This window comes from Lissotriton vulgaris, chromosome 12, assembly GCF_964263255.1.
Source record: "Lissotriton vulgaris chromosome 12, aLisVul1.2, whole genome shotgun sequence".
Taxonomy (NCBI): Eukaryota; Metazoa; Chordata; class Amphibia; order Caudata; family Salamandridae; genus Lissotriton; species Lissotriton vulgaris.
This window is the reverse complement of record NC_141700.1, coordinates 730,875,084-730,891,718: the sequence shown is the minus strand read 5'-3', so window position 1 is coordinate 730,891,718 and position 16,635 is coordinate 730,875,084. Positions and strand designations below refer to the sequence as shown.

Below are 16,635 nucleotides of genomic sequence, written 5' to 3'. Positions count from 1 at the left end.
CAGATGACTCAGGCAACTAAAACTACTGAATTTAAATTTTGTGAAAGTGAAATGTGAGCCTAACTATAACTTCCACGTAAACTTTGTTTTTTGAGTGAAAATATATATTTTATCTATAGCCTATTTTCCTAAAAGGAAATGGTGCTACATTTTAATAAAAACATTTACAAAGTTTCGAGAGAAGACAGCGGTCCCCTGGATCACTTCCTGTTCCACAACAAACTTTTTTTTTTTCCTTTTTTTCCTCTCATTAAGAGGGTAACAAGGGGACCATATGACTTTTGTGAAAGGCTTACCACACCATTCTGGGAGTTGGTAAAAAGTCAGTGTTTTGCAAACAGATTTTGGTCAAAAATATTGATACATACCGTACCAAATGGTTATTTGGAAGAGAAGCCCTATGCATGCCCCTTTCAAATAACGGTTAGTTATACCCTTCGAGACCCATTGTGAGATTCTGTAAACTTGTGCCGAATTTCAAAATGGAGCGATACCAAATTCTGAGATTTGGTCAATCTCTGGTTTTGCAACTGCTAAATGTCCCTATTCCCCTAAACATTTTGACAGAGTAGAACAAAGTTCCTTCTCCAAAGTGAGGTAGTGTTGTAGCCTCCTTTCCACCCCTGGCTCTGTTCTCTGTTAAGAAATAGTGATTTCATTTTAGTTCAGTAGAGACAGATTTATTATGGCAGCCATTGACTTTCCCAGAGCTCCTCTTCGCCTCATCCTGACAGACGGCCCATCCTGCTAACGCGTATTTGTCTCACTGTCTTGGAGTAATACACAAAGATCCACTTCCAGCTACACCTAGTCATATGACCCAGGATAAGGGCTGCAGGCACCTGAAGGTTGGGACAAGAAAATGGTGAACTTTCCAAAAGTGGCATTTTCATAACTGCGACTTAAAATCCAAATTTGCAGTTAAAGAGGGTTTTACAGTTAAAGAGGGTTTTACATTACAATTATTTAGTGACCAAACTAGACTTTCCTACTAGCTCCCAGTAGAAAGTTAGCACTTTGTATACACAAGTGTAAAGAGGTGACCCAATGTTATCCTATGGCAGAAGTAGGCCTCACAATGGTAAACTACGAATTTAGGAGTTTTTCAATACCAGGACAGGTAAAACTTAAAGTACATGTACAGCCTTTTAAGTTCACTGCACCCTGCCCTGTGGGCTGTTTGAGGCGTACCTCAGGGGTGACCGGTATTAAAATGGGAGCTTTAGCCCTAGCAAAAGGTTTATTTTGCCAATTTTAAATCCCATTTTAAATCTACACACAGGTTGCAATAGGAGGCCTGAGACTGCTTTAAAGGACTACTTATGTGGATGGCACAATTGGTGCTGAAGGCCCACTAGTAGCATTTAAATTACAGGCCATGCATACATGTTGTACCACCTCCTTAGGGTTTTACAAGTACATTTAAATGTGTCAATTGGGTGTTAGCCAATTTCCCCATGTTTAAAGGCGAGAGCACAAGCGCTTTGTGTATTTTACTACTGCTAACCAGTGCTACAATTCTAAAAACAAATTCAATTAGTCAAAAATAGGAGTAAGGCAAAAAGTCTGGGGAAAACGACTCTAATGCTGGCAGGTTTAACAGAGCAACTTGGTCTAATATACAGGGTGGAATGCAAACAATCGGTGTATGGATGGTATCGCATATTCCTATTGTGGGATGGTGGTCAGTAACTGGTTTCAACTAGTCTCATATAATCTCTTGACATTTCATGTCTCACATCTTGTTATTGTTTAGTAAAGAAACATATTTTTTGGATTGCTATTAACTGTCACTGCTTGAGGGGGTGTGGCGAAATCCTTTCTCAGAAATGAGTCCTCAAAACCTGGCCTTGGGCATCAGAGTAACTCTAGCTACTAGGATGGACCTGTGTCACATCTGGTCCTTTTTAAGCGAACAGCAGGTTGCTATTGTTTTTAACACTGTCCTATTGGTTTAAAAATCTCGGTGAAGCGATGATGCCTAAAAATCATGGACTGTTAGACAATGTCACACAATACATGAGAGTACATGCTAGTTACAGAGGTAGCCTGACATGGTCCACCCTTCCCTAGTAAGACGCGGGTGTAAATGGCAATATAAAGAATTACCAGTCATACATTCAGGGAGTTGTACTCTTCACATGCGGTAACTGAACTAATGCCTGGAACAGCATCTCATGGTGACATGGAAAGACTACAAAGACAACTTTGTTTGTCCACAAGAACATGGGTAGATATAATAAGGTCAAACAGTTATCCTGTGGGACTCATTCATCAACACTTGTGCATCTGCTTAGAGGTGTGTACATTCAATAACTTATATCATCCTGAATATTTTCAAGAAGTGTACAGGACAAAATATTTTGTATGAGAAATATTCTTACGTTTGTGATATAGGAACAGTATACACTTTTTACATTCCAAAAATAGTGCAAGAAATGCAATTTCGTGACCTATGTGGAGATCTTCTCTGTACATATATAGTATATCTTTACAAACTATGGAAAGGTAGCATGCAACTTAGGAAGGGCTTGGCGTCATTTTGACCTGTAGTTATTATTCGGATCTCATCCGGTCATGTCATCTGACTGAAGTAGCCTAGAAAACATACATTTTGGGCTCTTCAATCAATTCTCCTTTGATCAATGCGCAGAAAAAAGCACATCCCATCAGTATAGTGGGTCCAGCTCCTATTTACTATACTGCATGCCGTGAGTCCAACTCACCCCCAAGTTGCACTATATCCAATAATGTCAACTCTGTTGATGTGCACCCCAGTAGCTTCAACACCCCATTGAGATGCACTAGCTTCAATCCCCCCATTGAGATGCACTAGCTTCAACCCCCCCATTGAGATGCACTAGCTTCAACCCCCCCATTGAGATGCACTAGCTTCAACCCCCCCATTGAGATGCACTAGCTTCAATCCCCCCATTGAGATGCACTAGCTTCAATCCCCCCATTGAGATGCACTAGCTTCAATCCCCCCCATTGAGATGCACTAGCGTCCACCCCCATTGAGATGCACTGGCTTCCACCCCCCATTGAGATGCACTGGCTTCCACCCCCCATTGAGATGCACTGGCTTCCACCCCCCATTGAGATGCACTAGCTTCCACCCCCCATTGAGATGCACTAGCTTCCACCCCCCATTGAGATGCACTAGCTTCCACCCCCCATTGAGATGCACTAGCTTCAACCCCCCCATTGAGATGCACTAGCTTCCACCCCCCATTGAGATGCACTAGCTTCAACCCCCCCATTGAGATGCACTAGCTTCAACCCCCCATTGAGATGCACTAGCTTCAACCCCCCCATTGAGATGCACTAGCTTCAACCCCCCCCATTGAGATGCACTAGCTTCAACCCCCCATTGAGATGCACTAGCTTCAACCCCCCCATTGAGATGCACTAGCTTCAACCCCCCCATTGAGATGCACTAGCTTCAACCCCCCATTTAGATGCACTAGCTTCAACCCCCCCATTGAGATGCACTAGCTTCAATCCCCTCCATTGAGATGCACTAGCTTCCATCCCCCCCATTGAGATGCACTAGCTTCCATCCCCCCCATTGAGATGCACTAGCTTCAATCCCCCCCATTGAGATGCACTAGCGTCCACCCCCATTGAGATGCACTGGCTTCCACCCCCCATTGAGATGCACTGGCTTCCACCCCCCATTGAGATGCACTAGCTTCCACCCCCCATTGAGATGCACTAGCTTCCACCCCCCATTGAGATGCACTAGCTTCCACCCCCCATTGAGCTGCACTAGCTTCCACCCCCATTGAGATGCACTAGCTTCCACCCCCATTGAGATGCACTAGCTTCCACCCCCCATTGAGATGCACTAGCTTCCACCCCCCATTGAGATGCACTAGCTTCCACCCCCATTGAGATGCACTAGCGTCAACCCCCGTTGAGATGCACTAGCGTCAACCCCCGTTAAGATGCACTAGCGTCAACCCCCGTTGAGATGCACTAGCGTCAACCCCCATTGAGATGCACCAGCGTCAACCCCCATTGAGATGCACCAGCGTCAACCCCCATTGAGATGCACCAGCGTCAACCCCCATTGAGATGCACCAGCGTCAACCCCCATTGAGATGCACCAGCGTCAACCCCCATTGAGATGCACCAGCGTCAACCCCCATTGAGATGCACCAGCGTCAACCCCCATTGAGATGCACCAGCGTCAACCCCCATATAGAGATGCACCAGCGTCCACCCCCCCCATAGAGATGCACTAGCGTCCACCCCCCCATAGAGATGCACTAGCGTCCACCCCCCCATAGAGATGCACTAGCGTCCACCCCCCCATAGAGATGCACTAGCGTCCACCCCCCCATAGAGATGCACTAGCGTCCACCCCCCCATAGAGATGCACTAGCGTCCACCCCCCCATAGAGATGCACTAGCGTCCACCCCCCCAATTGAGATGCACTAGCGTCCACCCCCCCAATTGAGATGCACTAGCGTCCACCCCCCCCATTGAGATGCACTAGCGTCCACCCCCCCCATTGAGATGCACTAGCGTCCAACCCCCCCATTGAGATGCACTAGCGTCCACCCCCCCATTGAGATGCACTAGCTTCAACCCCCCCATTGAGATGCACTAGCTTCAACCCCCCCCCACTGAGATGCACTAGCTTCAACCCCCCCCATTGAGATGCACTAGCGTCAACCCCCATTGAGATGCACTAGCGTCAACCCCCATTGAGATGCACTAGCTTCCACCCCCTCATTGAGATGCACTAGCTTCCACCCCCCCACTGAGATGCACTAGCTTCCACCCCCCCCACTGAGATGCACTAGCTTCAACCCCCCCATTGAGATGCACTAGCTTCCACCCCCTCATTGAGATGCACTAGCTTCCACCCCCCCACTGAGATGCACTAGCTTCAACCCCCCCATTGAGATGCACTAGCTTCAACGCCCCCCCACTGAGATGCACTAGCTTCAACCCCCCCCCCACTGAGATGCACTAGCTTCAACCCCCCCATTGAGATGCACTAGCTTCAACCCCCCCCACTGAGATGCACTAGCTTCACCCCCCCCCTATTAAGATGCACCAGAACGAATAGTGTGAATTCACCTGTGGTGCACCAGATCCACTAGCTTTGACTACCCTTTGAGATGCACTAGATCTAATAGCGTTGCCTCCACATTGAGATGCACTAGATCTAATAGCGTTGCCTCCACATTGAGATGAACTAGATCTAATAGCGTTGCCTCCACATTGAGATGCACTAGATCTAATAGCGTTGCCTCCACATTGAGATGCACTAGATCTAATAGCGTTGACTCCACATTGAGATGCACTAGATCCACTAGCTTTGACTACCCATTGAGATTAACCAGATCCAAAACTTCAGCTCCGGATTGAAAAGCTCTAGATCCAATAGCTTTAGTTCCTCCTTGAGCGGTCCATCTCCTAACTGAAGTCCTCTGGCTGTTTGTGAAAGAGAAGCATCAATACCAAAGTATGGTCAATGGTCGGTCTCCACTTATGGACTGTGCATTCTAAAGAGTGACTCCCAGAAATTGAGAAGAATTTTAAATAAGAGAACACTGCTAAAATCGCGAGCCTGTCACCAAGGAAAGCATATCTAGAGCGTTTCAGTTACTGAACAAGCACGAGCGAGACTCTGGAAAGGGGGTGGTGAGTGAGGCTCAGACAAATCGTGTGAAGCCATTGATGGGAAATGAGTGCAGCTTAGAGGAAGCTTGAGCACCTGGTGATGGGAAATAGATCAGATTCCTATGAAGTGTTTGCAGCCTGTGAACGGCCCTGAGTGACACTCCCATGAAGCATCTACAGGCTGCATTGGGGACTGAGTGACTCCGTTGAATTGTATGAAGTCAGGAGGATGGTTATTACTGCTGTATTGTGAGACCAGTTGTGTGTCTGTTCACCTTCAATGTGGTTTTGATTTCCCCACTGACCTTTCTCCACAGCTCCATCTGAGTCAAGGCGGCGGAAGCAGAAATATGGCGGAAACATCAAATAAGAGTTCCTTCCCCCCTCTCCTCAATAGCCTCATGGGGAAGGAGGTGCCAGGTAATATGAAGGGGGAGAGGGCGACTTTGCAAGGTATGCATATACTGTGTGTTTATTGTGATACACTGGTACAGGAATTGTCATATCATTGATGCACCAGTAACAAGCCTTATAATTGATGCATAGGGGGCGGAGCTGTGAGGGAGTTAGGCAGACATCAGCGTTACTCAGGTATAGAGGTGCAAGAATGGCCAAGATGGCCGTCGGGTAGGAGCTCCTGGTTAGAGCTCCGAGTGCTAGGGATTCCAATTCTGGTTTAATCCCTGTTAGCACCCGAGCATCTTTGGGGATTCTTTCTACAACAAGTAACTGGATGCAAGTAACTGGATGCAAAGTACTACTGGACCTGTTTTATTATTTGTACCTGTTTGCGAGCGGAGATCGGCTGCTGCTGCTGGGCGGACGACTGCTGTGCTGACGCTGGACTTCACAGGCGCTGGAGGCCGGGATCGCCGTGAGGCTGAAGTGCCTGCACCGGATCGGTGCTGTTTACACTGGAGAGCCGCGCACCGCTGGTCAGCTTAGGAGCTACAGGTGATCGGCTGGTCGGACGGAAGGCTGCTGCTCGGGAGCTACACACTGGCTCTGGACATCTCTGCAGCCGGAGCCCGGGATCGCTTGGAGGTCGGAGAGCACCCGTGGCCACACCGGTCCTGGGGGGGCTCTGTCGATGAGTCCTGCACCGCCACAGCCTAACACAGTCACACGACCCAAACAAGGAGTGTCCCAATGCCCACAGGTGGGCGCCTGTCGGTCTGAGCGGCATCACCGGTACAATCCTGTGGGGCGCGAGTCTCAGGAGGGTTCTTGGGACTGCACCGGACTGGGGAGTGTGGTGCTGCTGGTCGCGCCTGATACCGCGGGCGCTGTACAGCTCACGGGAGGGCTCCTGCAGTGGCGGTTGTGACTCCCCAGACCGGGAGCAACACGCATGTCAGCAAATGCACATCGGCTGCGGCTGAGAGGTCTGCGCCGTCGGGCGCGGTTGGAGGGGCCGGGAGAGCAGTCGATTGGACCCACCGGAGCCGGCTCCTTCTCACCACAGCGCCCCCTCCCTCCCTCGGCAGACAACGAGGTAGTTGGCGCTACGGAGCTTGACTGGAGCTCACCACCGGGGAACTCCCTTCCCAACTACATCGGCGACTGCAGTGCGAGCCTGTGGAAGGGACGTCCTCGCACCCCTCTCCCTCGACAGCTGCCCTCACTGAGACATCGCCCATTCCCTGCGCCCCCCCCCCCACTGCCGCCGCCGGGAGGTGGCGAAATCGGAGCCGCAGTGGATGCAAGGATGCCTCGAGGAGCCGCCTACAGCCCTAAAGGTGTGTGCCCATAACTTGTATCAACCTTCATTAACACTGTCTCCTCAAGTCTGTATGCCGGTTTTACCGGCCGGCTTCCCCCTTCGCTACCGTGATGGACCAAATCAAAACTTCCCCCTAACAAAGGGTTCGGTGCCAACGTGGCAGAGTCGCACTGTTGGCTAAAATGGCGGGGGCTATAAACTAGAGCAATAAATCGCCCCACTGCCCACAGTTGACCATGAGGCTACATTCCTACTCGGTCAGGGGTCACCTGTACTGAGATAAGGCTCCTTCCTCCTCTCTCCTCTTCGCCAAGCAGCAACATAGAAGTGGGACTAACTGGACCTGCCCATCAATAGAAAGGGAAACTGGGCTTGCTAACCCAACAACAACAGACAAAGGACTTGTACTCCTGCCTCTCTATTCTCTCTATGGCGGCCATCTTAGACTAGTACACCACTGTGGTTGCCATCTTAGACTAGGCAGTCTCCATCATCTCACACCTATAACTATACTTTATTTTTCACCGCTAATCTCTCCACGCTTCCCGCCCTATAACAGTGTTCACACCTTTAGCTATCTGCTATTTCTCTCATTCTCTCCATGCCTCCCGCCCTATAACCGCGCCCACCCACCTACACACTCCACCCCCCCTCCTCTACCTCGTATACCTACACCTCTTCCATTATGGAACGCATGGGCAAGCACACATACAAGATTAACTATCCATCCGAGCTCACCAAAAAAAACGCCAAACGCTTCAAACACAACTTCCTGAAGACACACCCCGAAACCCCGTTTGTGGACACCTACTTTTCGCTAACTAATGGGGCCACGAGCACTGATATCATCTTCTACACCCCACGCAGAGCACAGTGGAGGAAAGTGCTCCGCGCCTCCCTCACCATCTCCACCTCTAGAAAAACCGCGCATGGCCTAACACTCTCTATTACACCATCCCAACTGTTCCCGGGCAGAGCGACCATCTCCATCTATAACAATGGGATTATCCTATTTCAATCCACTGATAGGCACCTTGATCTACTCGACAATCTGTTCCCCACCTTCCTAAATCATATCTCCAACAGGCAGTCCGCCACGCCTAACACCACGGGTTACTCAACACCCCCCAACTCCAAGCGTCAATACTCACAGCAGAGGAACACCTCTCACCTCTCCCCTCTGTCCAGCGCGGTACTCAGTTACACACCCGATCATACTTCCCAAAATCCCCCAAGCACTGGCCAAGTTCACCCCCCCTCGCACATTCCCCATACCCCCACACTCCTCACCCCCCACCTTACGACTACCGCGAATGTCTCAGATCCCACTGTAATCGATCACCCATCCGATCTCACTTCCCCGCGCCCCTCATGCACGGCCGAATATCACCCCCCATCACAAATACCCTATACCCCCACCCTCCTTACCCCCCATCCCCCACCTCACATGAGTCTCACAGAACCCACCCACACCGCACTGAGCATATCTCTCACGCCCCCCTACACGACCAACTCTCTCCCTCTCTCCCCCCCCACCCTCACGCCCCACTACACCACCCCACCAGCCAGACTCACGGAACATTCCACCTCCCTCAACCCAACACCCTACCCTCTAGCCCCCCCCACTCTTAGCCCCCACCATCCTAATGTCACCCCTTCCTTCTCCAGCCTACACTCATCCCTCAACTCACCTGCGCCACCTTCCTCCAGCGCCAGCACCTATGCTACTAACCTCCCACTGTCCTCATCCACGCCATCCCCGCCCATTGCTCACAAACTCTCTCATCCATCTACTATGGCCACAGAGCCCTGTACCCCACCTTCTACGGCCGCAGAGCCATGTACCATCGCGTGCACATCTCGCCCCACGCGTCCCACTGCCCACCCTTTTGCCCCACTCAATGACGCACCCACTGCTCTCACTGCCAATACCATCCCCAATCCTACTCTGGACATGATCATATCCACCCTCCTACAAGTCAAAGAAGATCTGCACTCCATCAAAGAACTTCTGTTCACATACCCCAGACACCCCCTACCCTTCACTTCTGTGCCCAATAAGTACACCACTCGCCCCTCAAACCTCTTCACTCATCACTCCCCACGCTGGCCCTCGATCCCCGACCGCAAGGCCACCGGCCGCCCCCGTCGCACCCTACACCCCCTCTCTGACCGAGACTTGCATTCTCTACTCGGCTCATATGGCCCAGGTCCCACAAAACTCCCACCCACTACACACCTTCCCATACCCACGATTATCACAAATCCCCTCAGGCCCCCCACACGGAGCAATAGAAGTTCCGTCACCTGTAATCTCAGAAAAGTACCCCTCGCCCTAGAACACTCACCCACTCTCTTCACCCCCAAACTAAAGTGTATCCTGCTCAACTGCAGATCGGCCCCGAGACACTCCGCCAGCATCGCGGATCTCGTATCATCAATGGACCTCGATCTAGCCATTCTGACTGAAACGTGGCTAACTGAATCCTCCACACCTATAATGGACATATTAGTCCCCCCCAACTATCACATTATTAGACTCGACAGAGATGGCAAGACGGGCGGGGGAATCGCCTGCATCTACAGGAGCAACCTCGTCATCACTGAAGGTCCCTCCCCCTCCCTCTCCTCCTGCGAACTCATCTGCCTCGATATTACTAGCGAGGGCAAACCTGTGTGTTCCCTTCATGTTATCTACCACCCACCCAGGGACAACCTCACCTTCTCCCAACAAATCATGGACACGATATCCACCAACGCCGGTCGACAGATCAATCAAATATACTTAGGAGACTTCAACCTCCACTGGAACGACCAGAAAGATGCTGTGGTGAATAGTCTTAAGACTTTCCTCAACGCGCTTGACCTCACCCAAATCTGCAACCGTCCAACACATGTAAAAGGCTCTATCCTTGACCTTATCATCGCCAAAGAAGACTCTACCCTACTGGAGGCAATCGAACCCTGTGATTGGTCAGACCACCACATCATCACCTTCTTCATCAACGAAAAGGTCAAACTTAACCCGGCTCAACCTGCCAAAACCAAGATCTGGAAGAGGGACATGAAGATTCTTAACCCAAACTCCTTGCCTGCCCACACAGGCAATCTCCTTCTTCCCCCGACGGGCGTCTCTGATGTGCATTCACTGACCGACCACTATCTAAACACTATGTCTACAATAATCAATGAAGCCGCACCCCTGCAAATGAAGAGAGTCGCCACCAAGAACTCGAACCCATGGTATGATGGTAGACTCAATGAGGACAGACGTGCTATGCGCATGGCAGAGCGCACGTGGAGATCTGACCCCTCAGCAAGGCACCTTAGAGCGCTTAAGAGTAGGAGAAACGCTTACTTCAGAAAAATCAAACGTTCAAAATCAGGCTTCTTTAGCCAACAGCTGGACCAAGCAAAAAACCGACCAAGAAAACTGTTCGAGCTAGTCAAAACCCAAACCAAGACGCAGCCTCCACAACCTAACAGCTCAGCAAAGGATATTCCAAGTTGCGAAGACTTCTCTGCTTTCTTCAAGCAAAAGACCGACAACATAAGGAATGATCTCAGCAACGACGTAAGTCGATACTCCTGCTCCATAGGCATAACTAACACTCAACCTAAAAACAACGCTTCATGGACGTCCTTTGTCACCTACACTGAAGAATCAATTCAGAAGCTGCTCGGCAACCTGAAACCCGCCAATCACCTCACAGACCCCCTACCTGCCAACGCTGTTAAAGCCCTCACCCCCATGCTCCTCCCACTCTGGACTAAAATCATCAACTGTTCCTTGCAACAAGGAGTCATCCCAGACTCCCTCAAAATAGGGCAGGTCACGCCTATACTCAAGAAACCCACAGCCGACCCGGCCGACCTAAACAATTACCGACCTATCACCAATATCCCCACTCTGGCCAAATTGCTAGAAAAATGTGTACAACTCCAACTGACAAAACACATTGAGCAGTTTGACCTCCTCAACCCTCACCAATCAGGATTCAGAGCAAAACATAGCACGGAAACGGCTATGACACACATAATTGATGACGCCCTCCAAATCCTTGATCACAACGAGTCCTGCCTCCTCATCCTCCTTGACCTCTCCTCCGCATTCGATACGGTCAAACACGAGAATCTACTGGAGCTGTTAAACAACAGAATGGGCATATCTGGGACGGTTCTCAAATGGTTCACTTCCTTTCTGCACAACGGGTCTCAGAAGTTCAAGATCAACAATGCATTGTCCTCGCCTGTGCCCGTAACACTAGGCGTCCCACAAGGCTCCTCCCTATCGCCCACACTGTTTAACCTCGTCATGGAACCACTCACCACCTTGCTCCAAGCATCAAATGTACACTTCCATATGTACGCAGATGACACTCAGCTCTACCTCAAACTTCAATCCCCTGAAGACATCAAACTTCTGAATGCCACACTAAGAAACACTCAAGCATGGCTGGCCGACAATCACCTTAAACTAAATGCTCTGAAAACTGAGTTCCTTCTGATCTCACCTCCTGCGAAAAAGGCCATCACCCAAACCTGGCTCAATCATCTAACCGCACTAAATGTCCACCCCACCATCGTGGACTCGGCGAAATCCCTTGGCATCACACTTGACTCCAATCTCGACATGCAGCAGCATATTAGCAAAGCAACCAAGGGTGCCAACTTCCAAATCAACACGCTGAGAAAACTCAAACCCTTCCTACCACCCAAGGACTTCCGAACTGTTGTACAAGCCCTAGTCATTCCTCGCATAGACTACGGAATTGTGGCTCTCAGCAGGCTCCCCCTAACAACAACGGCGCCCCTACGAGCCTCCTTGAACGCGGCCGCAAGGCTCATCACTGGTTCAAGAAAACACTCGCACATAACCCCTGACCTAAAAGCCCTGAACTGGTTGCCGTTTGAAGCCAGAATACAGCTGAAAATTGCCTGTATGACACATTCGGCCGTACACCACAAGGCACCCAACTACCTCACTCACAAACTGACTATATCAGGAGGCTCAAGATCCAACAGAAGCACAAAGAATCTCCTCCTGAAACCTCGCAGATTCCGGAAGGAAAAAACATACAAACGCTCCTTCTCAGGAATGGCACCCAGGATCTGGAATGCACTCCCGCCAGAAACTAGGCTTATCCCCTCCTCTGTACTTTTCAAGAAAGAGGTAAAAGCCATCCTTATGGCTAAGTTCACCTGAACCCTATTGCTACTGGATCAATGACAGTACAGTCTACCGGCTACCTGATTGCTTATCTATATTAGACTCTTATACGACTGCTACTGGACTAAAATCATAGCACGGATGCCTTAATATTTGTTTCCAGAGTGTTTTACTAGGGATGTACACTGTGACCTGAGTGCCCTACTAACTTGCAATCCATTCACTACTGCCTATTATTCCGTTCTCAATAGTGTGTTTACTCACCCTCTGGGGTGCTATAATCTTTCTCGAATCGTCATTGCACGGCTTCAATATTATTGCTTCTAGATTGTTATTAGTGTGCATACTCTTGTGCAAGTACTTCCCTACTTTGCAACTCACTCTCTACCGTATATTACACTGTTTTCAAAAGTTTGTTTTCCTACCTACTGTTTCTGTAAAGCGCTCTGATATCTGCAAAGATCTTGTTCGCGCTATATAAAACTCTAAATAAATAAATAAATAAATAAGGGTCCCTGGGATCATTTCAGAGATGCACAGGATCAAAAGATGTTGGCTCCTCTTGGGGTGCATGTGAGTGACCAGTCCTAAAGAAGTAAAGTCCCTGGGAATGATATCTGCAACGTGCAGGTGCTGGAGCAGTGAGGGTTGGGGAGAGAGATTGGTGATCGCAGGTAAAGATGTGACGGTGGTGAATATAAGTGATACCAAAGGGGATGATGGACGGAGTGTTTGAGCAAATCAAATACTCACCCCCAGTCAACTGATCTGGTTTTAATCCATCCCCATTCTTTAGCTCACTCCACCACCCCAGTTCAGACATGGCCATATGCAAATCAGTCTGACCCTGTGCCTCATGGGAACAGTCCAGCCGAACTGCCAAGCCATGTCTCCCCTGTACCGGAAACAAGCATCCTGGGACCGGTTTCGGATTCATAATCTTCATCAGCCAGGCTATCTTGAATCTAGTGGATGCTTGTTTCCAGTCCGGGGAGGACCTGGCTTGGCAGTTCGGGCTGGATGATGGATTTAGGCCCAGATCTCTGTACTGGGGTGAATGTATGACATTGTTCTGCATTCTGTCCATCTGTTGTTTTTGCATTTGTCACCCCGAGTAGGAATGGGTATGCTCAGATGTGAGTCCCGTGCTCTCCATGCCACTGGAATCAAGCTATCCTGGCTGCTGAGGGCTGAAAGCCCGAAACCGGTCCTAGGATGCTTGTTTCCAGTCCAGGGAGGACCTGGCTTGGCAGTTCGGGCTGGACTGTTCCCATGGGGCACAGGGTCAAGACTGATTTGCTTATGGCTGGGTTCAAACTGGAATGGCATGGTGAGCAAACAAGTGATGGATTTAGGCCCAGATCTCTGTACTGGGTTGAATGTATGAAATTGTTCTGCATTCTGTCCATCAACAGTGGTGAATATGTGGCTGGTTTGATATCCGTGATGCACAGTTCACATGGTGTCACAGCCTCCGCGGGCGACGTCAGTGACCCACAAGTGCAAAAGGCATGATGATTAGTGATCTCTGTAATGCCCACGTACAGGAGTACGGGTCAGATGTATTAAATTCTTATTTTGCATTTCCTAAATAGTGATTCCACAGGAATTGCTTTTTAGGAAACACAAAATGGTATGTACAAAATTTGTGATTTCCTAATAATGCTTCCTAAAAAGTAGGAAGCGTTATTAGTAAATCACAAAAAATGCTGTTGCATTCCCACATATGGGCCAAATATGAAATGGTTTGAATTTCCTAAATTGCGATTTCCTAATTGGAAATTGCAATTTAGAAATTCCAAACCCAAGGGTGCCTCTGGGATTAAGGCCCCTCTTGAGGCATCCCTAAATTAGATTTGCACATGTAAGTGGTCATATGTCGTAGGGGCATATGTGCGCTTTGCCACATTAAAAAGATTATTTTAATTTTGCACATGGTTACCATAGACTTTGAGTTGTTGGTAAATGCATTTCCGAAATGCCCAATTCGCATTTGGGAAATGCTTTGTACATGTGCTTTAGGAATTACAAATGGGTAATCCTTATTTGTGTTTCCTAAATCACAATTTGTACTTGGTAGAAAACTCAAATTGTGACAGTAGTTTGGCCTTTGTACATATAAAATAAGCTGTTTTGCATTTCTTAATGGACCAAAATTGCTATTTGGCTCGTTAAGAAATGCTAAAAGCTTTTGTTCATCTGGCCTTAAATGTCACAGGCCTGGGCATCAGTGATTCATAAATGCTGATAATTTAAGGGCCCTTGTGGATGATATAGTGATATACAGGTGAGGCACTTATACTGACAATCTGAGGGTCACTGAGAGCAATGAGGCAGAGGTACAGTGATGACCTGACCAAATGAAGGCTCATCCCAAAACCTAAACTCTTGAACATTTCTGTACAGAAAGCTGTTCCACTGCTTACAGCACATTCCATACTCTGCCCAGCCCAGTCCGCGTGGGCTGCTGCACAAATAGAACTGAAGCAGCTAATCTCTATTTGGCACAAACTTGTTATGCTAAATATTCTTGTTCTCCCCGGGCTCTTGGCTACTTTAGACAGTCAACCAACTTCCAGACAGAATAACATTAACATCTAGGGTTTTGTCCACATATGATTTCTACCATTCCTCAGAACATGTGGCGCCATTCTCCTCTGATGCGGGCAAACTTCAATGTGGAGTGGCCAAGTGTTAAAACCTCTCGTCCTTCTTCAGCACCTACAGAAGATTCTTGATCTTAGAATACAAATGTTTGGCCTGATCTCCTCCCCATATGCGGACAACACTCCATGCATAGAAAATACGTGAATCGCAGTGCAATATGTGCTCCCATGAGGTATCGCTCGGCCACCCATGATATTAAATTAGCGGACATTATCTTGTACAGCGTCCTAACAATAGGCAGGGCCGGCCTTAGGCATGTGCAAGCTGTGCACCTGCACAGGGCCACCAAACCACAGGGGCCACCACACCAATATATATCCTTAATATATTTATCCTCTGAGGATGGATACATATTTGTGTGGCGGCCCCTGGCAGGGATTTGGCGGCCTCCGGCTCAGTTCCACTTCTAAACACCCTGACACCCCCCACCCCTCTTTACTGGCCTCTGCGCTCTGCCCCACCCGGACCCCCTCTTCCGGGGCCCCCTACCTACGCTCCCTGCCCAGGGCCACCATGACCCTAGAGGCGCCCCTGCAATAGGTCGACGCGAGGGATAACGTTGAAAGGGAGCCAATTGGTATTTTGAACCATGATGTAGGAAACCCCCAAAATTAAGCTTTTGCGAGAACATATTTCAGGGGAAAGTAGAATAAGAAACATAGAAGGAATCCCAATTTTGAGGGTGGTACTTAAAAAAACCTGGCTATTGCAGTCTCTCAAAAGCAGCCATGAATTGTTAGTGTTAGTGTTAATGTACTGTGATGAGAGAGCATCCTTCGGATCAAAAGAGGTTTCATGTGATCCTTTGATTTATGATTTGGTGTGAATCTAATGAAGATGCTAAAAATGGGATCCATACATTAACATGAAGTATATACTTTTGGTGCCTTCATGGTTCTTTGCTCTATTTGTATCATCACTCACATTATCTTCAGACAAAACCACATGCAACCCCCTGTGAGCTATAGCCTAAACTGTCTGCATGTGCCCAGCTTCCTGATAATTAGGAATCACCTGAAAACTAAACACAGGTAAAACTGCAACTGACATGTATGGCAACTCAGCAGCCCTTATTCTAGCCCTCGAGTCTAGACCCAAGCCCTCCGCAGCCTTTGCTGTATAGAATACAGGAGTCCTCCATTGCGCCCTATCTCTGGAGCCACCTGGAACTATGAAGACAAAGCCTCTTTCATCCTCACCCAGGCACTTCAGATACTCACAAGTTTTGCTTTCCTACAATGCATACAGGCTGGGATTTCTTTAGTTCTGTTACTCCTGGATTGTGCCAAAGATTGATGCTTGGGCCTCCTAGCCTCTCTCGCCTCACTGCTGTCACACAATTTGAGTCCAGGGAGTAAATGTTGACTGTGAAAATCCATTGTTCCATCTCAAACCCTTCCATTTCCAAAATCATAGGCCTTGCAAGCACATGGT

At 48.8% G+C, this 16,635-nt stretch overlaps 2 protein-coding genes across 2 annotated transcripts in view; both read left to right on the top strand.

The window, feature by feature from the left end:
- LOC147678411 (uncharacterized) overlaps positions 1-16,635 on the top strand; it is a 375,737-nt gene that overhangs the window by 44,064 nt on the left and 315,038 nt on the right. The gene's annotated exons all lie outside the window — the stretch shown is intronic.
- The window catches only part of LOC147678412 (transmembrane protein 272-like), a 158,734-nt gene that overhangs the window by 46,083 nt on the left and 96,016 nt on the right, over positions 1-16,635 (top strand). The window contains exon 3 of the mRNA XM_086945625.1: positions 5,959-6,061. Within this exon, the coding sequence (XP_086801751.1) occupies positions 5,959-6,061 (103 nt within the window). The remainder of the gene's footprint in view (positions 1-5,958; positions 6,062-16,635) is intronic.